Below are 27,218 nucleotides of genomic sequence, written 5' to 3' on the forward strand. Positions count from 1 at the left end.
CAGACTAGGCAGAGGAACATGCTGTAACAGGCCCAGCGTTATATGTAGATTCCCTCAGGGGACATAACCCACACTGAATACACCACATTCTTAGACAGTTTAGCCTATTAGAAACATGTTTATGAGCAGTTATTTTCATACCGATGGGTAAGTCTTTGAAAACATTTGCACTTAGGGCCAATTTCATGGACAAAGACGAACCTAACCCTCCTGGTCTTGGAAATAATGATTTATTTGAATGAGTAGGCCTACGGTTTAAATACAGTCCCTGACTATGGCAGCTCATGTAAAAAAAAAATGTTGTTACTGCAAAACAAAGGCTATATTGGCACGTTCATATGACAAGTTCCCTCTCTGACCTAGAGTTGGTGATGAGGACTATTTCTTAATCTGATTGAGACGTCTCTTTTGCAACATTTCCCCTCATTTTCTTTTGCAACTTTTCCCCTTATTTTCTTCTTTAACATGACTCATGTGAATCAGCATTTGGCTAGTAAGTGCTTTGTCAAATAAATGTGACTAGTGGTTTTGTAGAGTGTTGCTCTCCAGCATGTATTAAAATCAACACATCAAGCCAAGGCTTTGGGCACTGTCTGGCATTGCCTCACACCACAGAAACTGAGTGTCAATAAAATCAAATCAGAGGACATTTGAACTGTCGGCAAACTACCTGCATCATGTCAAAGGGAATGTCCACTTTGTGCTTTTCAAATTTAGCCTAATCAAACACAAACTGTAGCATAAACTGACTGGGGTAGTGTAAAGTCAGGGAAATAGAAATAATCTGATTAACTTCCTGTACTACTTCCTGCTGAGCTGTGCCAGCCAGCCTGAACAGTAGGTCTCACCATGGGTCTCTTGACAAGCAGTTCCCCCAGAGCACAGGCTATAACCCTGTGGGTGTTAAACCCATAAGAGTCTAAGCCTTGTCTAAACTGGGGGGGGGGGGGGGTTCTACTAAATTATATGTTATTGTTTTAAGCAGGTCATACCAAGGATCATTCAGCTATTTGATTTTGAAGACCCCTTGAAAGTATATTTAAAAAAGAATGATAAATTCATTTTTGGCCTTACTGCTATTAGCCCATACAAACATTGAATAATAGATGATTCACTACATGGAACAACAGAAATCTAAAGGAAGTCTGTTCTGAAGTGTCTGTCCTATATCTGAAAGATATTTAGAAAAAAATAAAAATAAAAAAAAATGTATTTTGGCACTAAACAGTCTCCATATTCGGAAAGTATGTCCACATTAAGTTATAGCCTTATTCTAAAATTTAATCTACAAACAATACCCCATAATGACGAAACAAAAACAGGTTTAGAATTTGGCAAATTTTATAAAAATAACAGAAATACATTATTTACTTAAAACCTCTTTAGGATAGGGGGCAGTATTTTCACGGCCGGATGAAAAACATACCCAAATTAAACAGCCTGCTTCTCGGGCCCAGAAACTAAGATATGCAGATTATTAGTAGATTTGGATAGAAAACACTGAAGTTTTTAAAACTGTTTGAATGATGTCTGTGAGTATAACAGAACTCATATGGCAGGCAAAAACCTGAGAACAATCCAACCAGGAAGTGGGAAATCTGAGGATTGTAGTTTCAAACCATTGTCTATTGAATTTGTAGTCTTTACGGGGTCATGTTGCACTTCCTAAGGCTTCCACTAGATGTCGACAGTCTTTAGAACCTTGTTTGAGGATTCTATGGTGAATTTGAAGGGACTAACAGCCCAAGGAAGTAGGTGTCCCATTATAAGGCATGGGTACAGTCACGCGCAAGGACTTGGGAGCGAGCCGAGTTCATATTCACTCCTAAAGAGAACGGATAGGTCCGATTGGAATTTTATTGAAGATATATGTTAAAACAACCTAAAGATTGGTTCTATACATCGTTTGACATGTTTCTACAAACTGTAGTATAACTTTGACTTTTCGTCTGGACGAAGTAAGCGCGCGCGTTATGGATTTGGATAGTGAACCTAACGCGTGAACAAAATGGATGTATTTGGACATAAATATGAACTTTATCGAACATTTATTGTGGAGCTAGGGTTCCTGGGAGTGCCTTCTGATGAAGATAATCAAAGGTAAGTGAATATTTATAATGTAATTTCTTAGTTTTATTGATTCCAAGATGGCGGGTTTTTGTTTGCTAGTGTCTTCTGGGCTGTACTCAGATTATTGCAAATTGTGCTTTCGCAGTGAACCTTTTTTTAAATCTGACAAAGCGGTAGCATTTAGGAGAAGTCTATCTATAATTCTGTGCATAACACTTGTATATTGATCAAAGTTTATGATGAGTATTTCTGTAATATGTGTGCTCATTGCTCATTCACCTGAGGGGTTTGGAGGGAAAACATTTCTGAACATTACGCGCCAATGTAAAATGGGTTTTTTGGATATAAATATGAACTTTATTGAGAAAAACATACATGTATTGTGTAACATGAAGTCCTATGAGTGCCATCTGATGAAGATCATCAAAGGTTAGTGAATATTTTAGCTGTACTTTTGTTTTTTGTGATGCATCTAGTTGCTTGGAAAATGGCTGTGTGGTTTTTATTGTGGAGTTTATGTCCTAACATAATCTAATTGTATGCTTTCTCCGTAAAGCCTTTTTGAAATCGGACAATGTGGCTGGATTAACGAGAGTCTTATCTTTAAAATGGTGTAAAATAGTTGATTGTTTGAGAAAATGGAATTATGAGATTTTAGCTGTTTTGAATTTGGCGCTCTGATTTTCCACTGGCTGTTGTCAAAATCAATCCCGTTAACGGGATCCTATCTCGAAGGGGTCCTCGAAAGGTTAAATTTTAGTCCCTTTGCTAGGATTCGAAATTGAGCTCAGGCGCATCCTGTTTCCATTGATCATTCTTGAGATATTTCTACAACTTGATTGGAGTCCCTTGGTGGAGATGGGAGAACCTTCTAAAAGGACAACCATCTCTGCAGCACTTCATCAAATCAGGCCTTTATGGTAGAGTGGCCAGACAGAATGCACTCCTCAGTAAAAGGCACATGACAGCCCAGTTGGAGTTTACCAAAAGGAACCTAAACAAGATTTTCTGGTCTGATGAAACCAAGATTGAACTCTGAACTGAATGCCAGGTGTCACGTCTGGAGGAAACCTGGCACCATCCCTACGGTGACGCATGTATCATGCTGTGGGGATGTTTTTCAGCGGCAGGAACTGGGAAACTACTCAGGATCAAGGGAAAGATGAACGGCGCAAAGAGATCCTTAATGGAGTCCTAAGCGCTATGGAGCAGGTTCTCAGACTGGGGCGAAGGTTCACCTTCCAACAGAACAATGACCCGAAGCACACAGCCAAGACAAAGCAGGAGTGGCTTCGAGACAAGTCTCTGAATGTCCTCGAGTGGCCCAGCCAGAGCCCGGACTTTAACCCGATCAAACATCTCTGGAGAGACCTGAAAATAGCTGTGCAGCAAAGCTCTCCATCCAACCTGATAGCTTGAGAGGATCTGCAGAGAAGAATGGGAGAAACTACCCAAATACAGGTGTGTCAAGCTTGCAGGCTGTAATCGCTGCCAAAGGTGCTTCAACAAAGTACTAAGTAAAAGGTCTGAATACTTATTTTTTTTATATAAATTAGCAAAAATGTCAACCTCTTCTTGTTTTGTCATTATGAGGTATTGTGTGTAGATGAAATCATTTTCACCCCACATCAATCAATTTCAGAATAAGGCTGTAACAAAATGTGGAAAAAGTTAAGGGGTCTGAATGCTTTTTGAATGCACTGTACTTCCATTATTTTTTCCGACTGTTCGTGAGTCTTTCCATAGAGGGGTCATAATAGTTTATAGGCCAAACTGTTCGGACGCTACAGACAATTTTGTGAGAAGACCGATTTTCGGGATGTCTCATGGTCTGACAAACACTGCTCTCTCTGTCACCTTTCACAGCAGATGCAGAAGTGCGACAGATTTTCATGGGGATTTATTTAATTATGCTAAAACAGATTTCCGCCGGGTGCGAACATCGACTCTAGGGGTTTTTAATGCCTGAACAATGATGGATTTGCTGATGTTTCTCTGCCGCTAGTGCCTTTAGTGACACCTAGCCTGGTAAAGTCCGTGGCAAGAGTTTGTGCTGGTAGTCTACCCCAGACCTAGATTAAAGGTGATGGCCTTGTTGGAATCACCAAACAGGCAAAGCATCAATACAGGACTATGATCAAATCCTACTAATCCGGCTCTGACTCTCGTCGGATGTGGCAGGGCATGCAAACTATCACGGATTACAAAGGGAAACAATACAAAGGGAAACTGATAACAATGACCAGTAGAAACTGCAGTCATTTTCATTATTCTTAGCAATGATTTAGGAATCCTTGTGAGTAAGTATTAGCTAGGTTGGCACCTGTTGTTTGCCTATTGAAATTGATCTTCAGTTCATAAAAATAGCTAGCCAGCTACTTAACCCTGTTGCCCAATGCTAACGTTATAAGCAGCCAGCTAGTGAGGCTTGACCGGACCATGTGTTGTGAAGCTAGCCACAATAGTGGAAGTGTTATTTGACACGTATCTTTTTTGACAGGCAAAGACCCAAACGGCATTCCATAGAAATCCCGGTTGAGAAGGAAATGACTGAATGGAACAGCACAGCAAGTAAATGAAAGAAATTGGTTTTGATTATGTTTTACTGGTAATGAGGACATACGTAAATGCCAACAAAATAACTTTTTGGTCAGTGTGGTGTGTGTGTAACCTTTAACTAGGCAAGTCAGTTCTTATTTACAATGACGGCCCGGACAATGCTGGACCAATTGTGCGCCGCCCTATTGGACTCCCAATCACGGCCGGACGTGATACAGCCTGGACTCAAACCAGGGACTGTTGTTACACCTCTTGCACTGAGATGCAGTGCCTTAGACCGCTGCGTCCATGTGTGTGTGTTAACTATTTAACTGTACTAGAATGCATAAAAGGCCGCTAAAATGTTTAATATCGGTTATCGGTATTGGCTTTTTTTTGGCAAGGAAAATGTTGGATATCAGTATCAGCCAAAAATGTCATATCGGTGCATTACTATCACATATGCTGCTGCGTCGGTTTATTATCTGTCACTTTATTACTAGTTATATGTACATCTACCTAAATTACTTCATACCCCTGCACATCGACTTGATACTGGTACCCTGTGTATTTAGCCGTTACTCATTGTGTATTTATTACTACTTTTATTATTACATAACCACCATTTACACTACTTCACTGCTCTAGAATTTAAACTGATCAATTGATGCCTGCTCTAGTATACAGTCCAGCAGTGTTAATCTGTCAACAGTGGTATATGGTGCATGCCATTCTCATAATGGCATCAACATGCTTTCTATGTGTATGCCTAGTGGTGTTGCTGCTTACCTGTCGTGGTAGGTGATGATGGCAGTGAGAGCTCTGACACAGATACGGTAACACATCAGATGCACCTGCTCACTGAGGAAGTTCTTCATCCTTCAGGAAGAACACAGAAAACAGCTTGGTACCTAGCAACACCAATGTTGTTACTACTCATGTAGAAGGAAAGTGTTACAATGATGAGAAATCCTTACCTCCCATTTGGAAGAAACCCGATGATGGATGTGAGAACGACAAGAAGACCCACCCCGGTGAAGGCAAGAGTTACCCTGTCAGAAAACACACAGAGCTCCAGTCAAACACAGCTCAGTACAGCCCATTCAGCCAATTCCAATCATAAGACTTCTGTGCTTGAGCTCATCATGTGTATATCACACAACATAAGACATTTTCAAAGTGTCTTTAACACAGTTGCGGCAATGCTTTCACTCTCACTAATGCTAGCTGCCAAGTGGACATGGATTACACTGGATACGAAATGGCGTTGTGGTTATCTGACTGAAACTTTCATAAATAAGAGCCATGTTATCCTACATCAAGTCAGTCTCCACTTTCCCTGGCTGGCATGCAGGCAGACAGAGGCAGCAGGTCTAATCCAGGTGAATCCGCACTACACACAAAGCTGGATAAAGGGGTGCAGATTTAGATTTATCAGAGCTCATTAGCTCCACATCACGTGAGGAAAGGTGTGTGTATGTCAGGAGGTGAACAAGGCTAACAGACTCAGACCACTGACCTAAAGTAGTTCTAGTAGCTCACTGTGGGTTTAACCTTTTCACACGTGAGTTCTATATCTATCTATATCTATATATACTGCTCAAAAAAATAAAGGGAACACTTAAACAACACATCCTAGATCTGAATGAAAGAAATAATCTTATTAAATACTTTTTTCTTTACATAGTTGAATGTGCTGACAACAAAATCACAAAAAGAATCAATGGAAATCCAATTTATCAAGCCATGGAGGTCTGGATTTGGAGTCACACTCAAAATTAAAGTGGAAAACCACACCACAGGCTGATCCAACTTTGATGTAATGTCCTTAAAACAAGTAAAAATGAGGCTCAGTAGTGTGTGTGGCCTCCACGTGCCTGTATGACCTCCCTACAACGCCTGGGCATGCTCCGGATGAGGTGGCGGATGGTCTCCTGAGGGATCTCCTCCCAGACCTGGACTAAAGCATCCGCCAACTCCTGGCCAGTCTGTGATGCAACGTGGCGTTGGTGGATGGAGCGAGACATGATGTCCCAGATGTGCTCAATTGGATTCAGGTCTGGGGAACGGGCGGGCCAGTCCATAGCATCAATGCCTTCCTCTTGCAGGAACTGCTGACACACTCCAGCCACATGAGGTCTAGCATTGTCTTGCATTAGGAGGGCCCCAGGGCCAACCGCACCAGCATATGGTCTCACAAGGGGTCTGAGGATCTCATCTCGGTACCTAATGGCAGTCAGGCTACCTCTGGCGAGCACATGGAGGGCTGTGCGGCCCCCCAAAGAAATGCCACCCCACACCATGACTGACCCACCGCCAAACCGGTCATGCTGGAGAATGTTGCAGGCAGCAGAACGTTCTCCACGGCGTCTCCAGACTCTGTCACGTCTGTCACGTGCTCAGTGTGAACCTGCTTTCATCTGTGAAGAGCACAGGGCGCCAGTGGCGAATTTGCCAATCTTGGTGTTCTCTGGCAAATGCCAAACGTCCTGCACGGTGTTGGGCTGTAAGCACAACCCCCACCTGTGGACGTCGGGCCCTCATACCACCCTCATGGAGTCTGTTTCTGACCGTTTGAGCAGACACATGCACATTTGTGGCCCGCTGGAGGTCATTTTGCAGGGCTCTGGCAGTGCTTCTCCTACTCCTCCTTGCACAAAGGCGGAGGTAGCGGTCCTGCTGCTGGGTTGTTGCCCTCCTACGGCCTCCTCCACGTCTCCTGATGTACTGGCCTGTCTCCTGGTAGCGCCTCCATGCTCTGGACACTACGCTGACAGACACAGCAAACCTTCTTGCCACAGCTCGCATTGATGTGCCATCCTGGATGAGCTGCACTACCTGAGCCACTTGTGTGGGTTGTAGACTACGTCTCATGCTACCACTAGAGTGAAAGCACCGCCAGCATTCAAAAGTGACCAAAACATCAGCCAGGAAGCATAGGAACTGAGAAGTGGTCTGTGGTCCCCACCTGCAGAACCACTCCTTTTTTGGGGGTGTCTTGCTATTTGCCTATAATTTCCACCTGTTTATTCCATTTGCACAACAGCATGTGACATTTATTGTCAATCAGTGTTGCTTCCTAAGTGGACAGTTTGATTTCACAGAAGTGTGATTGACTTGGAGTTACATTGTGTTGTTTAACTGTTCCCTTTATTTTTTTGAGCAGTGTATATCTATATATATATATATCTATATATATATATATATATATATATATCTCTCTAACGGTCACCCCAGCGTGAGTTGTTTTATACACGTGATGTCAGAATGCACTCACTGTTTCAAAATGTGATTGTTACGCAACAGGACAGTTAACCCGCGCTGCCTGCTAATTATCTATAGGCTGTTTCAACTTGTCTAATTTCTTGTTCTTTTCTAACACGAGTTTGAATTGAGGTGTGTTCTGCTTCATTAATTCACAGAAGTAGTCAATTTCAATGATGTGAACAACTTATGTTTGAGACTTTACTGAGCCAGACTTCCCTCTTCGAGGAGAGCCCTTCCCCATTTTTCCCACATATCAAGTATTCAGACATTTGTGCAGTCTTGCACGAACTGGAAAAAATTTTTGATTGGCGCCCGCATTGTTGTTTTCCTTATAAATAACTTTGGGTATGTGTGTGTTCCAATCAAAATGTGTTATTTTCTGTATACCATGTTGTCGTTTCTACTGTATCATACAGTATTGTATGTAAACTCTGCAAAAAAAATAAACGTTCTCTCACTGTCAACTGAGTTTATTTTCAGCAAACTTAACAAGTGTAAATATTTGTATGAACACAAGATTCAACAACTGAGACAAACTGAACAAGTTCCACAGACATGTGACTAACAGAAGTGGAATAATGTGTCCCTGAACAAAGGGGGGGGGGGTCAAAAGTAACAGTCATTATCTGGTGTGGCCACCAGCTGCATTAAGTACTGACTGCAGTGCACCTTCTCCTTATGGTCCACACCAATTTTGCCAGTTCTTGCTGTAAGATGTTACCCCACTCTTCCACCAAGGCACCTGCAAGTTACTGGACGTTTCTGTGGGGAATGGCCCTAGACCTCCGATCCAGTGCTCAATTGGATTGAGATCCGGGCTCTTTGCTGGCCATGGCAGAACACTGACATTCCTGTCTTGCAGGAAATCACGCACAGAACGAGCAGTATGGCTGGTGGCATTGTCATGCTGGAGGGTCATGTCAGGATGAGCTTGCAGGAAGGGTACCACGAGGGATTAGGATGTCTTCCCTGTAAACGCACATCGTTGAGATTGCCTGCAATGACAACAAGTTCAGTCCGATGCTGCTGTGACACACCGCCCTAGACCATGACGGACCCTCCACCTCCAAATCAATCCCGCTCCAGTACAGGCCTCGGTGTAACACGCATTCCTTCGACGTTAAACGCGAATCCGACCATCACCCATGGTGAGACAAAACCGTAACTCGTCAGTGAAGAGCACTTTTGCCAGTCGTGTCTGGTCCAGTGACGGTGGGTTTGTGCCCATAGGGACATTGTTGCAGGTGATGTCTGGTGAGGACCTGCCTTACAACAGGCCTACAAGACCACAGTCCAGCCTATTGCGGACTGTCTGAGCACTGATGAAGGGATTTTGCGTTCCTGGTGTAACTCGGGCAGTTGTTGTTGCCATCCTGTACCTGTCCCACAGGTGTGATGTTCGGATGTACCGATCCTGTGCAGGTGTTGTTACACGTGGTCTGCCACTGCGAGGACGATCAGCTGTCCGTCCTGTCTCCCTGTAGCGCTGTCTTAGGCGTCTCACAGTACGGACATTGCACTTTATTGCCCTGGCCACATCTGCAGTCCTCATGCCTCCTTGCAGCATGCCTAAAGGCATGTTCACGCAGATGAGTAGGGACCCTGGGCATCTTTCTTTTGGTGTTGTTCAGAGTCAGTAGAAAGGCCTCTTTAGTGTCCTAAGTTTTCATAACTGTGACCTCAATTGCCTACCGTCTGTAAGCTGTTAGTGTCTTAACGACCGTTCCACAGGTGCATGTTCATCAATTGTTTATAGTTCATTGAATAAGCATGGGTAACAGTGTTTAAACCCTTTACAATGAAGATCTGTGAAGTTATTTGGATTTTTACGAATGATCTTTGAAAGACAGGGTCCTGAAAAAGAGACGTTTCTTTTTTTGCTGAGTTTATGTATGGGGCATAATGTATTTAGTTTTATTCACGTTTTAAAGTACTGGTGAAAATGCATTCCGATTATTGCATAGATTGTAATGAACACCTATGATGTGTGTAAAATACTTTTTTGAAGGTTGTACTGATTATAATGAGCTAATGGTAAGCTATTTGCCAGCTATGTGTGGCGCCATGTTTGTTGACTATACAATGCATTCTGTGTGTCACATAAACGTCTCAGACCAAAGATGTTATAATAAAGGTGAAGGAATTGTTCACTCACCTATCTAATAAACTTATGGAAATGAATAATTGTAGACGACACACCCCCTTCAACAAGCATACTGCAAACTGACCAAACTCATCTTATCACCCTTTGTTGGATTACTTTCAATTTCTAGACAGTATTTTACTCAATTACTTCGATCAATGTTGCGCTCACCCATGATGTGATGAATTACAAATAGTAATTGCTATTAGATCATTTATATATTGGGGTTTCTGTCAGCCGAGAGTTCTCTAAATATGACCGCTTGTGTTATGTCAATCTTTCCTCAGTTACCGCTAGGATTAATGTAGCCTACATTTTTTGGTTTGGATGATTGTGTATACTGTTACTACTTCTGTGAATGTCTGAACATGACCTCCAAAAATAAGGACATAACTTTATAAGAACTGTGTTTGTGCAAAATGTTTGAAAAACCAGTATGGCTAGCTCAAAAACGCTGACTGCTGCGTCAATCGAAACTGAACGTTCTAAATAAGTGTTCTAATCACACCGGTTCGAACAGACGCTGCAGGGACCACTGTAGAATGATCACACCCGTTTGTTGGTACGTGTGAAAAGGTAAATTCAAGTCTGATTGGAGAGGGTCCTACTTGCCCCGCTAAGAATAAATTAGTTTACAATCTGAACTCACCACTAGTGTTCTTAAATTAACTACAGTAGAAGTCAGAAGTTTATGTACACCTTAGCCAAATACATTTAAACTCAGTTTCACAACTCCTGACATGTAATCCAAATAAAAATTCAATGTCTTAGGTCAGTTAGGATCACCACTTTATTTTAAGAATGTGAAATGTCAGAATAATAGTAGAGGATTATTTATTTCAGCTTTTATTTCTCATCACATTCCCAGTGGGTCAGAAGTTTACATACACTCAATTAGTATTTGGTAGCATTGCTTTTAAAAATTGTGTAAAACTCGGGTCAAACTTTTTGGGTAGCCTTCCACAAGCTTCCCACAATAAGTTGGGTGAATTTTGGCCCATTCCTCCTGACAGAGCTGGTGTAACTGAGTCAGGTTTGTAGGCCTCCTTGCTCGCACAGGATTTTTCAGTTCAGCCCACAAATTTTGTATAGGATTGAGGTCAGGGCTTTGTGTTGGCCACTCCAATACCTTGACTTTGTTGTCCTTAAGCCATTTTGCCACAACTTTGGAAGTATGCTTCGGGTCATTGTCCATTTGGAAGACCCATTTGCGACCAAGCTTTAACTTCCTGACTGATGTCTTGAGATGTTGCTTCAATATATCCACATAATTGTCCTCCCTCATGATGCCATCTATTTTGTGAAGTGCACCAGTCCCTCCTGCAGCAAAGCACCCCCACAACATGATGCTGCCACCCCCGTGCTTCACGGTTCGGATGGTGTTCTTCAGCTTGCAAGCCTCCCCTTTTCCCTCCAAACATAACGATGGTCATTATGGCCAAACAGTTCTATTTTTGTTTCATCAGACCAGAGGACACTTCTCCAAAAAAATACGGTCTTTGTCCCCATGCACAGTTCCAAACCGTAGTCTGGCTTTTTTATGGCAGTTTTGGAGCAGTGGCTTCTTTCTTGCTGAGCGGCCTTTCAGGTTACGTCGATATAGGACTCGTTTTACTGTACCCGTTTCCTCCAGCATCTTCACAAGGTCCTTTGCTGTTCTGGGATTGATTTGCACTTTTCGCTCCACAGTACATTCATCTCTACGAGACAGAACAGGTCTCCTTCCTGAGCAGTGTGATGGCTGCATGGTCCCATGGTGTTTATACTTGCGTACTATTGTTTGTACAGATGAGCGTGGTACCTTCAGGCGTTTGGAAATTGCTCCCAAGGATGAACCGGACTTGTGGAGGTCTACAATTGTTTTCTGATTTCTTTTGATTTTCCCATGATGTCAAGCAAAGAGGCACTGAGTTTGAAGGTGTATGTCAACTTCTGACCCACTGGAATTGTGATAGTGAATTATAAGTGAAATAATCTGTGTAAACAATTGTTGGGAAAATTACTTGTCATACAAAGTAACCTAACCAACTTGCAAAAACGAGTTTGTTAACAAGAAATTTGTGGAGTGGTTGAAAAACAAGTTAATGACTCCAACCTAGGTGTATGTAAACTTCCAACTTCAACTGTATGTATGTATGTATGTATGTATGTATAAGTAATAATGACAATTACAACAATACTGAATGAACACTTTAACTTAATATAATACAAATAAAATCTATTTAGTCTCAAATAATGAAACATGCTCAATTTAGTTTAAATAATGCAAAAACAGTGTTGGAGAAGAAAGTAAAAGTGCAATATGTGCCATGTAAAAAAGCTAACGTTTAAGTTCCTTGCTCAGAACATATGATAACTGGGAATATTAAACCACCAGCTAAGAAGTTTTAGGTTGTAGTTATTATAGGACTATTTCTCTCTATACCATTTGTATTTCATATACCTTTGACAAATGGATGTTCTTATAGGCACTATAGTATTGCCAGCCTAATCTCGGGAGTTGATAGGCGAAGTCATAAACAGCGCAATACTTGAAGCACAGCAAAGAGCTGCAGGCAAATGCAGGAAAGTGCTGTTTGAATGAATGCTTATGAGCCTGCTGCTGCCTACCACCGCTCAGTCAGACTGCTCTATCAAATCATAGACTTAATTATAATAACACACAGAAATACGAGCCTTAGGTCATTAATATGGTCAAATCCGGAAACTATAATTTCGAAAACAAAATGTTTATTCTTTCAGTGAAATACGGAACCGTTCCGTATATTATCGAACGGGTGGCAAACCTAAGTCTAAATATTGCTGTTATATTGCACAACCTTTAATGTCATAATTATGTAAATTTCTGGCAAATTAATTATGGTCTTTGTTAGGAAGAAATGGTCTTCACACAGTTCACAACGAGCCAGGCGGCCCAAACTGCTGCATATACCCTGACTCTGCTTGCACTGGAACGCAAGAGAAGTGACACAATTTCCCTAGTTAATATGGCCTGCTAACACGAATTTACTTGAAATAAATATGCAGGTTTAAAAAATATATACTTGTGTATTGATTTTAAGAAAGGCTTGATGTTTATGGTTAGGTACATTGGTGCAAGGATGATGCTTTATTCGCAAATGCGCTTTTGTTAAATCATCACCCGTTTGGCTTAGTAGGCTGTGGTTCAATGATAAATTAACAGGCACCACATTGATTAAACGCTACGCAGGACAAGCTAGTTAAACTAGTAATATCGTCAACCATGTGTAGTTACCATAATCACTTGTTAAGATTGATTGTTGTTTTATAAGATACTTTTAATGCTAGCTAGCAACTTACATTGGCTCCTTGCTGCACTCACATAACAGGTGGTCAGCCTGCCACGCAGTCTCCTTGTGGATTGCAATGTAATCTGCCATAATCGGCGTCCAAAAATGCTGATTAGCGATTATGAAAACTTGAAAATCGTCTCTAAAAATCGGTCGACCTCTAGTATACATGGGTGTCCGAGCTGTGTGCCAGCAGTTTAGACAGCTTGGTGCATTCAACATGTCAATAACTCTCATAAATAAAAATAGTGATGAGGTCAATCTCTCCTCCACTTTCAGCCAGGAGAGATTGACATGCATATTATTAATATTAGCTTTCTGTGTACATCCAAGGGCCAGCCGTGCTGCCCTGTTCTGAGCCAATTGTAATTTTCCTAAGTCCTTTTTTGTGGCACCTGACCATATGACTTAACAGTAGTCAAGATGCAATAAAACTAGTGCCTTTAAGACCTGCCTTGTTGATAGTGTTGTTAACCTGTTATGGCTAGGGGGCAGTATTTGCACGGCCGGATAAAAAAACGTACCCGATTTAATCTACTACTGCCCAGAAACTAGAATATGCATATAATTATTGGCTTTGGATAGAAAACACCCTAAAGTTTCTAAAACTGTTTGAATGGTGTCTGAGTATAACAGAACTCATATGGCAGGCAAAAACCTGAGAAGATTCCTTACAGGAAGTGCCGTCTGACCATTTATTGGGCTTCTACACTCTCTTTATTGAAAACTGAGTATCTCTGCTGTAACGTGACACTTCCTACGGCTCCCATAGGCTCTCAGAAGGCGGCAAACCGCTGAATGATGTCTTTGCAGGCCCTGGCTGAAAAACATTAGCGCATTTGGATGGTGGTCGATCAGAGGACAATGAGACTGAGGCGCGTGCACGAGGCGACACCATGTTTTTATTTTCTCTGTCTTTGAACGTAAACAGGGTTTCCCGGTCGGAATATTATCGCTTTTTTACGAGAAAAATAGCATTTTAAACAGCGGTTGACATGCTTCGAAGTACGGTAATGGAATATTTAGAATTTTTTTGTCACGAAACGCGTCGGGCGCGTCACCCTTCGGATAGTGTCTTGAACGCACGAACAAAACAGAGGATATTTGAACATAACTATGGATTATTTTGAACCAAACCAACATTTGTTATTGAAGTAGAAGTCCTGGGAGTGCATTCTGACGAAGAACAGCAAAGGTAATCCAATTTTTCTTATAGTAAATCAGACTTTAGTGGGGGCTAAACTTGGTGGGTGTCTAAATAGCTAGCCCGTGATGGCTGGGCTATCTACTCAGAACATTGCAAAATGTGCTTTCACCGAAAAGCTATTTTAAAAATCGGACAAAGCGATTGCATGAAGGAGTTCTGTATCTATAATTCTTAAAATAATTGTTATGCTTTTTGTGAACGTTTATCGTGAGTAATTTAGTAAATTCACCGGAAGTTTGCGGTGGGTATGCTAGTTCTGAACGTCACATGCTAATGTAAAAAGCTGTTTTTTTATATAAATATGAACTTGATTGAACAAAACATGCATGTATTGTATAACATAATGTCCTAGGATTGTCATCTGATGAAGATCAAAGGTTAGTGCTGCATTTAGCTGTGGTTTGGGTTTATGTGACATTATATGCTAGCTTGAAAAACGGGTGTCTGATTATTTCTGGCTGGGTACTCTGCTGACATAATCTAATGTTTTGCTTTCGTTGTAAAGCCTTTTTGAAATCGGACAGTGTGGTTAGATTAACGAGAGTCTTGTCTTTAAAATGGTGTAAAATAGTCATACTTTTGAGAAATTTAAGTAATAGCATTTCTAAGGTATTTGAATAACGCGCCACGGGATTCCACTGGCTGTTGAGTAGGTGGGACGATTTGGTTTGTAGAACTTTTGACTGGTACTGTACGTTCACTCAAATCTCTAGAATGTAGAGAAAGGGGCAATTCCCGAAGATGCTATGAAATTAATCTCAAAACAGAGTTCTCTTTTCCCTGTCTTTATAAATCAAGAAATTAAAATCATTGTTCTCTACAATATTGTAACTTTAATATACTTGTACTTGACAGTGTTGATGAAATAAGAAATGTAAATTGCTTTGACCGTTGCTAGTTTAGACTTCCGTTGCTCTTGGTTGTATCTCTTCCATATTTTGCTTTGGGAGGTGCTCTGATGAAGGTCCACTGACCGAAAGCTCAGCCACAATGAAAGAAATTTGCAGAGAATTTTTTACTGTTTATCCAGCATTTGGATGCGTTACCGATGGTTGGACCAATCAAAATCAACTTCATACCCTTGTCATTTTCATGTCCAGATCCTTAGCTTTCAATATTCATTGAGAGTTTCTAACGCGATTTAAAGGGAAAGAATCAGAAATACACAATGAAAACAGGAACACTGTCTTCGGAGGGTGGATATTGAAATTCAGTCTGTTAGCTTTGTAAATAAATATATTTAGTCCTTATTTTGCATTCCGCAGATTTCATTTAGAAAAAGCCCATGTCAATCACAAACCAGCAGCCACTAGTTGATGTTCAAAGTCAGTCCCGTTGTCACGGAGCAGCGCCACAGAGTTAAGTTAATGCTAAATTCTCAGAGTAAATAGTCTAACTTTTGAACCATATACAGTGCATTTGGAAGTATTCGGACTCCTTGACTTCTTCCACATTTTGTTAGGTTAAAGCCTTATTCTAAAATTGATTTTTTTTTAAATAAAAAATAACACAAAAACCTCAATGACAAAGCAAAAACGGTTTTAGAAATTTTAGCAAATGTATAAAACATTAAAAAAAAAGACTAATATCACATTTACATAAGTATTCAGACCCTTTACCCAGTACTTTGTTGAAGCACCTTTGGCAGCGATTACAGCCTTGAATCTTCTTGGGTATGATGCTACAAGCTTGGCACACCTGTATTTGGAGAGTTTCTCCCATTCTTCTCTGCAGATCCTCTCAAGCTCTGTCAGGTTGGAAGGGGAGCGTCGCTGCACAGCTATTTTCAGGTCTCTCCAGAGATGTTTGATCGGGTTCAAGTCCGGGCTCTGGCTGGACCACTTAAGGACATTCAGTGACTTATCCTGAAGCCACTCAAGCGTTGTCTTGGCTGTTTGCTTAGGGTTGTTCTCCTGTTGGAAGGTGAACCGTCACCCCAGTCTGAGGTCCCAGCTCTGGAACAGGTTTTCATCAAGGATGTCTGTACTTTGCTCCGTTCATCTTTCCCTTGATCCTGAGTAGTTTCCCAGTTCCTGCCTCTGAAAAACATCCACACAGCATGATGCTGCAACCACCATGCTTCACCGTAGGGATGGTCGTAGGGATGGTGCAAGGTTTCCTCCAGACAAGAGGTCGGCCGATTAATTAGGGCCGATTTCAAGTTTTCATAACAATCGGGAAAATAGGTATTTTTGGATGGCGTTTTTTTTTTTTTTACACCTTTATTTAACTAGGCAAGTCAGTTAAGAACACATTCTTATTTTCAATGACGGCCTAGGAACGGTGGGTTAACTGCCTTGTTCAGGGGCAGAACGACAGATTTTTACCTTGTCAGCTCGGGGATTCAATCTTGCAACCTTACGGTTAACTAGTCCAACGCTCTAACCACCTGCTTTACATTGCACTCCACGAGGAGCCTGCCTGTTACGCGAATGCAGTAAGAAGCCAAGGTAAGTTGCTAGCTAGCATTAAACTTATAAAAAACAATCAATCAATCATAATCACTAGTAAACTACACATGGTTGATGATATTACTAGTTTATCTAGCCTGTCCTGCGTTGCATATAATCGCTAAGGTACACGTTGCTCCAACGTGTACCTAACCATAAACATCAATGCCTTTCTTAAAATCAATACACAAGTATATATTTTTAAACCTGCATATTTAGTTAATATTGCCTGCTAACATGAATGTATTTTAACTAGGGAAAATGTGTCACTTCTCCTGCAACAGAGTCAGGGTATATGCAGCAGTTTGGGCCGCCTGGCTCGTTGCGAACTGAGAAGACTATTTTTTCCTAACAAACACAGCCGACTTCGCCAAACGGGGGATGATTTAACAAAAGCGCATTTGCGAAAAAAGCAGAATCGTTGCACGACTGTACCCAACCATAAACATCAAGGCCTTTCTTAAAATCAATACACAGAAGTATATATTTTTAAACCTGCATATTTCGCTAAAAGAAATCCAGGTTAGCAGGCAATATTAACCAGGTGAAATTGTGTCATTTCTCTTGCATTCATTGCACGCAGAGTCAGGGTATATGCAGTTTTGGCAGCCTGGCTCGTTACGAACTAATTTGCCAGAATTTTACATAATTATGACATAACATTGAAGGTTGTGCAATGTAACAGGAATATTTAGACTTAGGGATGCCACCCATTAGATAAAATACAGAACGGTTCCGTATTTCACTGAAAGGAAAAACGTTTTGTTTTTGAGATGATAGTTTCCAGATTCGACCATATTAATGACCAAAGGCTCGTATTTCTGTGTGTTGTTTCTCAGGAGTTTTTCCTAGGGAGTTTTTCCCAGCCACCGTGCTTCTTTCACATGCATTGCTTGCTGTTTGGGGTTTTAGGCTGGGTTTCTGTACAGCACTTTGAGATTTCAGCTGATGTACGAAGGGCTATATAAATAAATTTGATTTGAAGTGTATGATTTGATAGAGCAGTCTGACTGAGCGGTGGTAGGCAGCAGCAGGCTCGTAAGCATTCATTCAAACAGCACTTTCATGCGTTTTGCCAGCAGCTCTTCGCTGTGCTTCAAGCATTGCGCTGTTTATGACTTCAAACCTATCAATCCCAAGATTAGGCTGGTGTAACCGATGTGAAATGGCTAGCTAGTTAGCGGGTGCGCGCTAATAGCATTTCAAACTTCACTTGCTCTGAGACTTGGAGTAGTTGTTCCCCTTGCTCTGCATGGGTAACGCTGCTTCGAGGGTGGCTGTTGTCGATGTGTTCCTGGTTCGAGCCCAGGTAGGAGCGAGGAGAGGGAAGGAAGCTATACTGTTACACTGGCAATACTAAAGTGCCTATAAGAACATCCAATAGTCAAAGGTATATGAAATAGAAATCGTATAGAGAGAAATAGTCCTATAATTCCTATAATAACTAACCCGAAACTTCTTACCTGGGAATATTGAAGACTCATGTTAAAAGGAACCACCAGCTTTCATATTTACTTAAACGTTAACTTTCTTACATGGAGAAGAAAGTAAAAGTGCAATATGTGCCAACACTTTGTTTTTGCATTATTTAAACCAAATTGAACATGTTTCATTATTTATTTGAGGCTAAATTGATTTTATTGATGTATTAAGTTAAAATAAGTGTTAACTCAGTATTGTTGTAATTGTCATTATTACAAAAAAATAAAATAAATAAGACTAATAAAAAAAAAATATTAAAAAAAAAATTATAAAAAATACATTTTTTTATAATAATAAAAAGAAATATATATAAAATGAAAAATAATACAAAGGAAAAAGAAAAATATTTATAATAATGAAATAAATATTAAAAATAAATTAAAACATAATAATAAAAACAATAAAAATGAACGAGAAAAAATAAATAAATGTATTTTAAAAAAACAAAATAATAATAATAAAAATAAAATATTAATAAAAAATAAATAAAAATAATAAAAATAACAAATACATTTTTTTTTAAACGGCTGATTAATCGGTATCGGCTTTTCTGGGTCCTCTGATAATCGGTATCGGCGTTGAAAAATCATAATCGGTCGACCTCTACTCCAGACATCATGCTTGGCATTTAGGCCAAAGAGTTCAATCTTGGTTTCGTCAGACCAGAGAATCTTGTTTTTCATGGTCAGAGTCCTTTAGGTGCCTTTTGTCAAACTCCAAGCGGGCTGTCATGTGCCTTTTACTGAGGAGCGGCTTCCGTCTAGCCACTCTACTATAAAGGCCTGATCGGTGAAGCGCTGCAGAGATGGGAGAACCTTCCAGAAGGACAACCGTCTCCATAGAGGAACTCTGGAGCTTTGTCAGAGTGACCATCGGGTTCTTGGTCACCTCCCTGACCCCCAATTGCTCAGTTTGGCTGGGCAGCCTGCGCTAGGAAGAGTTGGGAACCACCAAGACTTCTTCCATTCAAGAATGATGGAGGCCACTGTGTTCGTGGGGACCTTCAACGCTGCAGGAAGTTTTTGCTACCCTTCCCCAGATCTGTTTCTCAACATAATCCTGTCTTGGAGCTCTACGGATAATTTCTTGGATCTCATAGCTTGGTTTTTGCTTTGACATGCACTGTCAAATGTGGGACCTTATATAGACAGGTGTGTGACTTTCCAAATCATGTCCAATCAATTGAATTTACCATAGGTGGACTCCAAATCAAGTTGTAGAAACATCTCAAGGATGATCAATGGAAACAGGATGCACCTGAGCAAAATGTCAAGTCTAATAGCAAAGGGTCTGAATACTTTCCGAATGTACTGTATAGAGACATGGGGTTTGGACTATTGTTTTTCCTGACGCAGTTACCTATTTAATGGACATTTTTATAAACCTTGAAAGAATTATTAATTTTATGGGTGAACACCATACAATATAGGTTACTGTATAGCTCAATCGATAAAAATGCTGGTGTTCTTAAGTTCTATGTTGTGTTCCTTACTTTTATTAGTTAGAGCCCTGCCTATGGCCAAATGTTTGTTTGTTTATATGTTCTCAGGAAGAAACATGGAGAAGTGTTTCTGATGTTAGCCTGTCAAACATCTTTATTTCCACGTCAGAAAACAGAGAGTACTATTATTGAACCAACCAGCGCCCCATCTGATCCCTTGAGCTAACCTTGACCCTGTCTTACCTGAGAGGCAGCAGGAAGCCGTAGCGGATCACCACCCCCAGCCCCCACAGGACCGTCAGCCTCAGGCTGATGTGCTGGAAGTTATAGTTGCTACGGGTCAGCAGGTTCCATGACTCCAGCTCCTCAGCAGAAAACCTCTTGGTCACCTCGTCGTCCATGATGCTCTCCACTCCTCGCCGGCAGAAGTAGAAGATGTCAGACATCTCAAACTCAGAAGCGGAGTCCAGGTCCCGGTTACTGCCGCGGCGTCGGATCTCATTAATCTCCTCCTCCAGGGAGGTGGGCTCCTTGGCAATGATGGCTGCAATGCCCCAGGGAGACATGGGAAATGTTTAACACCTATAAACCAGAAACTCATCAACAACACAGAACACACTCAAAACACACAGCCTATCACTCACCATTCGAGTAGGGCTTGTACAAGAGATGGTTGTTGTCCTTGGCTCCTCTTTCAATTCTATGCGTGGCCCACTACAAGAAAAGTAGACAGGTCAGGGATTTTTCTGTCATTGAAATCCTTCGGCGGGCCACCTAAGTGTTTTTTTTGGGTTGCCTAAGTCCAAACTGTAGTTAAAAGTATATACACTACCAGTCAAAAGTCTGGACACATACTCATTCAAGGATTTTTTTTACATTGTAGAATAATAGTGAAGACATCAAAACTATGAAACAACACATATGGAATCATGCAGTAACCCAAAAAGTGTTGAACAAATCAAAATATTTGAGATTCTTCAAAGTAGTCATCTTTTGCCTTGACAGCTTTGCACTCCTTGCATTCTCTCAACCAGCTTCACCTGGAATGCTTTTCCAACAGTCTTGAGGGAGTTCCCACAAATGCTGAGCACTTGTTGGCTGCTTCTCCTTCACTCTGCGGTCCAACTCATCCCAAACCCTCTCAATTGGGTTGAGGTCAGGTGATTGTGGAGGCCAAGTCAACTGATGCAGCACTCTCCTTCTTGGTCAAATAGCCCTTACACAGCCTGGAGGTGTGTTGGGTCATTGTCCTGTTGAAAAACAAATGATAGTGGGACTGAGCGCAAACCAGATGGAATGGCGTATCACTGTAGAATGCGGTGGTAGCCATGCTTGTTAAGTGTGCCTTGAATTCTAAATAAAAATAGCAGGCAGTGTCACCAGCAAAGCACCCCCCCACAATCACACCTCCATGCATGTGTGGGAACCACACATGCAGAGATCCTCCGTTCACGAACTCTGCATCTCACAAAAACACAGCTGTTGGAACCAAAAATCTCAAATTTGGAAACGTCAGGCCTAAGGTCCATTGTTCGTGTTTCTTGGCCCAAGCAAGTCTTCTTCTTATTGGTGTCCTTTAGTAGTGGTTTCTTTGTAGCAATTAGACCATGAAGGCCTGATTCATGCGGTCTCCTCTGAACAGTTGATGTTGAGATGTGTCTGTTACTTGAACTCTGAAGCATTTATTTGTGCTGCAATTTGAGGCTGGTAACTAATGAACTTATCCTCTGCAGAAGCGGTAACTCTTGGTCTTCCTTTCCTGAGGTGGTCCTCATGAGAGCCAGTTTCATTATAGCACTTGATGGTTTTTGCAACTGCACTTGAAGAAACATTCAAAGTTCTTGACATTTTCCAGATTGACTGACCTTCATGTCTTAAAGTAATGATGGACTGTTGTTTCTCTTTGCTTATTTGAGCTGTTCTTGCCATAATATGGACTTGGTCTTTTACCAAATAGGGCTCTCTTCTGTATACCAACCCTATTTTGTCACAAAACAACTGATTGGCTCAAACGCGTTAAGGGAAAAAAATCCTAATTAACAAGGCACACCTGTTAATTGAAATGCATTCCAGGTGACTACCTCATGAAGCTGATTGAGAGAATGTGAAGAGTGTACAAAGCTGCCATCAAGGCAATGGGTGGCCACTTTGAAGAATCTCAAATATTTTGATTTGTTTAACACTTTTTTGCTTACTAGGTGATTCCATGTGTGTTATTTCATAGTTTGGATGTCTTCACTATTATTATACAAATGTAGAAAATAGTAAAAATAAAGAAAAACCCTTGAATGAGTTGGTGTGTCAACTTTTGACTGGTACTGTATATAATATTGGAAAATTCCAAAAACAATGAATTCAGCAGTATTGATTTTGTTAAGTTTGAGCAAAAGAACAGCATTACCCAAGGCAAAAATGCCTTGAATTTCAGGAAATTAGCTTTAAAAATGGCAACATTCTCTCTGAGCTCCATGACAGAACATGTACAATTGCAGGAAATTACCTTAAAAATTGCTAAATGTCTCAGCTCCATAGAGAAATGTTTTGAATAGCAGGAAATTAACACATTTCTCTACACCGCCAAAAAAATGAAAAAAGCATTTACACAGCAACAATTTCCACACCCCCTGCCACGACCACATAAGCCCCTTTTTGATCCAGAAAAGATCCTGCAGGTGTTAGCCCTTTACTTCCTAGAGAAACATTCTGCCTCAACCTCATTCAGACAATAATAAAAATCTAAATAATAGACTTTCCATTTTTACTTTATTTCACATAAAATGACCAAAACAGCTTCACGCTTTATTACGGGAATTATGTGGCAGTTTGATAGGTTAGATAATACAATTACAGATAGGCCTACATTGATATGTCCATTATCTTTTATCTACAACACTTGAGTTCATAAAGACATTAAGTAAATTACAGACATGTTATCAACAAGTGCCATTTCCAATAGGCCAATATTGCACAACACTGAAACACAGTATAACATAAAGCAGTTAATTCTACTAGGTTGATAAGGTATTTTGCTATTAGTTTGATGTTACTATTCCAGGGCAGCTAGCGATTATGAGGGGAGTCTGTCCCCATGGAAATCATTAGAATGATTTGTTTTCTCTATTTTTTTATTAAATGCATTCACATAGTAATTGTCCGTTTTATGTAGGCCTAAAAGGACATGCTCACATAAGCTGTATGAAGTGCAGATGTCCATAATGTATCTGCACACCTAGACAAACACTAAAGTATGAGGCTGGAAATGGAGTGTTGCCCATACCTTAGCAACAACAGGCAGAGCAGGGAGGATAGGAGGAAGTGGGAGGGGGATCGGCTGTTCTCAAACTTTTACTCCAACCTCAGGCACTGAGCTGGGTGCAAGTTCACACAACACATCACATCTTTATAGGATCCTGATGTTCAGACAGGGCGAAGAGCAGCAGAATTCTGCTGCCAGAACATTCCAATCTGCTCAAGCATCTATCTTACACATACATGACACTCCAATACAGTTATGTGAGCCAAATGGCTAATAGAAGTAGCTCAGGGCCCCAAGCTAAAAAATAAAAATGTATAGACTGTGTTCACATTCTAAAAGGCTTACTAGGCAACAGGCCTTGACAGCAGTTAAGGTTCACCTGATCAACTTCACAACATTCCTCTGACAGGACAGGAAAACTGGACATTTACGAGACTGACCACTTGTGGACAGGATCACAACAACATGGTAAGAGGCAAAGCATCTTTGCTACTAAGCGGTGCCAGGCCAATGTCAACAACACCACAGGACGAAGGACACAGTTCTCTTTAGAAACTGAAATTGACCATCCCACCTTTTGAAAGGATAACACTGCTCACCGAGGGGAGATTTTACAGTTGTTTGGCCGCAACAAAATACTTACTGACATGACAATACCATGACATGTGAATCATAAGACTAAAGTGCAGCTTATAGGGACACAAATGTGTTTGCTTTGGTTTAGGCTAGTAGATGACGAACATAGCAATCCTGTTGAGTCTGAACTGGAACAGGGCAAATCAAGGCCAGCACATGGCTTAGGACAAAGGGGTGTGGTAGCACAGGATTACATAATACTAACCAAAAAAAAAAGAGTTGGTGTGTGATACCTCTACACTCACTTCATAGCCTAGACAGAGGAGTTACGGGGACCTCTTTGTTCTTTCTCTCATTCTCTTACACTGCAGTTGATGCAATATTGTTGAACAGAAAGTGCTTTGTCACCAATCTTGTATAAAAGCCAGCAGGTGTTCCTTGTGAGACTGACCTTCTCTGCATGAGATCTGGTGTACTAACCATGAAGAGAAAGTTCAGGTTCATACCCTAAATAGCAAGACAATTCCCATAGCCCAGCTCATACATATCAATGTTATGGGGTTACATTCGTGACATAAGTTACCAGCAGCAAAGGACGTGATTTTCATGTTGGAGACTTGACTCATCCAAGCAATACCAAGATCTGTCTTCGCACAAACCAAGAAGGAAAATAATCGGTCATACTACCAATCACCTATCTTTACCCGGAACCCAAACCGGCTGCGCGCGTGCGCCATCGTGCATACATTTATTTTGTCCCCCCTACACCAAATGCGATCACGACACACAGGTTAAAATATCAAAACAAACTCTGAACCAATGACATTAATTTGGGGACAGGTCTAAAAGCAATAAACATTTATAGCAATTTAGCTAGTTAGCTTGCACTTGCTAGCTAATTTGTCCTGGGATATAAACATTGAGTTGTTATTTTACCTGAAATGCACAAGGTCCTCTACTCCGACAATTAATCCACACATAAAACGGTCAACCGAATCGTTTCTAGTCGTCTCTCCCTCCAGGCTTTTTCATCTTTGAACTTATATGGTGATTGGCATCTAAACTTTCATAGTATTACTACACCGACCGGCAACACAGTTCGTCTTTCAATCACCCACGTGGGTATAACCAATGAGGAGATGGCACGTGGGTACCTGCTTCTATAAACCAATGAGGAGATGGGAGAGGCAGGACTTGCAGCGCGATCTGCGTCAGAAATAGGAATGACTTCAATTTTAGCCCTTGGCAACGCAGACACTCGTTGACACGCGCGAGCAGTGTGGGTGCAATAATTGAATAACATAGATTCCTAAATGTATTTTGCGACGCGAGCAGTGTGATCAGCCTGTAAGCTTACTTCTCTCATAAAAATGCTGGTAAACTAGGCTTGGCACTACTGCGAGCTGAGAAACCTCTCATATCTCCAGCCATCTTCCTCCAGCCCATTTATTTCTGCCACTAGAACTTTCTCTCAAAGGGGTTGACTGGAAACTGCTTACAGGCTTACTGTCAGCACATAAAGCAGAGGATGACAGAATGAGATAACCTTCTCTGGTTTCATCTCACTAGTGAGAGGTGAACAGACAGCTAGGCTAACTCCCAACAACCATTGAAACTTTTGATTAATCATATTGAGAGACACTTGATCCCATCAGCAGGCTAAACAAGAAAGTGAATGTTGATAATGTAGGGTCAGAAGCACAGATCCCACAAAGTCATGTTCATACCATAAACATGTAGCCAGATGAAGACTTTTAGTACCCAGGTCTGTACCGCTCTCTCTGGTCTCTCCATAGTTACATAATGAGGGGGAGGCAGGGCCCCTGGCCATCATGTAATCTCCACCCACCAACCACTGAATGTGCGGCTGTCTGGGTACTAGTGATAAAAGGTCACTGTGAAGCCAGAGTTGTGAAGAGTACCACTAACAATTGACTTATAGTCACCAGCCAGCAAAGTTTTTAATGACTCTCTTGGCAGTGACCCATTATATTGTTGAGTCATTGATTAGAGTGGTGCTAACTTTATGCTTGTGTGCTATTGCTATTACACACTCATTATACCCATCTTATATTACATGCTTCAGCCTCTCTGTGACAACAAAGGTGTTTGTCGTGACTTCATGTGAAGCAAATGAAGCAGTGTAAATATGGACCTGAACTGAACTCACACAATAGAGAGTTGATGTCAGAGGTGAGGGATTGAAGGTGGGGAGGTGCACATGACCTACACTAAAATAAATTCCCATTGCTAAATCCCAGTTTGGGTCAGGCGCACTGTCAAACAAGGAAGTGCCACATCACTGCACACAGTGAGTATAATCCATGCACTCCTCTCAAGTCTACGTCAGTAATAAATGTTGTGTGACATATATGCCTACCATCTATTCTTGATCATTCAAATTAATCATGCATGTGCAAATGTCTGATGTGATGTCTTATCTGACCACAAACTGATAAGATCTGTGAACCCCTGAAAACAGTCAAGTGGTTCCCACTCACCTCAAAGATCTTCAGTAAGGTTTTCATGTAGAGCCGGCGAATTCCAAAGGACACTCCAAAGATGGCAGGCACAATGATGAAGACGAGCAGTAGGGTGAACCACACAGTGAAGGAGATGCCCAAGAGAATGCACAGCAGGTTATCAAAGGGGTTGAAGTCTAAGAATGGACCCATCTCGAGGCTTTAGGGGGCAATGGGGAGATCCTACTACCCAGACTATAAAGGCTACCCAACAGCAGGAAGCGACAGTGCCGCACTTGTCCGTCTTTTAGGACTCAGTCTCAGTTCTCAGCCAGAGCAGTGCCTTCATTAAGACATCTGAGGGACCAGATTCCTCCTCACACTGGTCAGTGAATCAATGTCTGTAGAGGACAGCATCTTGCTGCTGTCTCCCAGCTTTATAGATATGTTATAGCAACTGGGCCTTCCAGTCTATCAGTTCAGTTGTTTTATTTAGCTTCTTATCATTCAAATTTATTGTGGGGCGTTGGTCTACAATGAATTTGTGTTTAACTCAAAATTAAGATTCCACTACTACCAAACATTTTTTAAGGACCCTGAAAGGGTTTGAGAATATTGTGCATTGAAAGAATCCAAAAGTTGCAACTGTTTAGTTGAGTATCACATGTACCTGAAAGAGATGTAAACAAAAACACAAGGTTAGGCCTAAGTGCTGGTCGACACTAGGAAATTCGGAGATTTCCGACTTGCTAACTCGTTGTAGAAATGTGTGTCCCACTTGGGAAGTATCAGAATCAACCAATATTAAGCTTAACGCAAATCATGTAAATTAAAATTAAGTGCGCATGATGGACACGACCACGATGCTAGCGTGGCGTCTCTCTCCTTCAGATTATGATGACTCAAATGTTAGGATGGTCAGGCCAGCCAAGTCTGTTCTTCGTAACATTAATTAGCTAACGTTAGTTCTTTGTAGCCAGTTACAAGTTTTTGCAATTACTAATGCCACTATATA

The 27,218-nt window shown here is 41.2% G+C and overlaps 1 protein-coding gene across 2 annotated transcripts in view; it reads right to left on the bottom strand.

The window, feature by feature from the left end:
• LOC115200129 (glycerol-3-phosphate acyltransferase 4) overlaps positions 1-27,218 on the bottom strand; it is a 38,384-nt gene that overhangs the window by 10,048 nt on the left and 1,118 nt on the right. The window contains exons 2-6 of one of the 2 annotated variants that reach the window (XM_029762894.1): positions 26,243-26,873; positions 20,554-20,623; positions 20,153-20,453; positions 5,586-5,660; positions 5,398-5,487 (exon numbers count right to left, since the gene is read on the bottom strand). In XM_029762894.1, coding sequence (XP_029618754.1) covers positions 5,398-5,487; positions 5,586-5,660; positions 20,153-20,453; positions 20,554-20,623; positions 26,243-26,416 — 710 coding nt within the window. In that variant the 5' untranslated portion in view covers positions 26,417-26,873. Of the gene's footprint in view, positions 1-5,397; positions 5,488-5,585; positions 5,661-20,152; positions 20,454-20,553; positions 20,624-21,774; positions 21,809-26,242; positions 26,874-27,218 lie in introns of those variants that run through there. The other variant, XM_029762895.1, reaches the window with a different exon arrangement.

Source organism: Salmo trutta, chromosome 9 (assembly GCF_901001165.1).
Source record: "Salmo trutta chromosome 9, fSalTru1.1, whole genome shotgun sequence".
NCBI lineage: Eukaryota > Metazoa > Chordata > Actinopteri > Salmoniformes > Salmonidae > Salmo > Salmo trutta.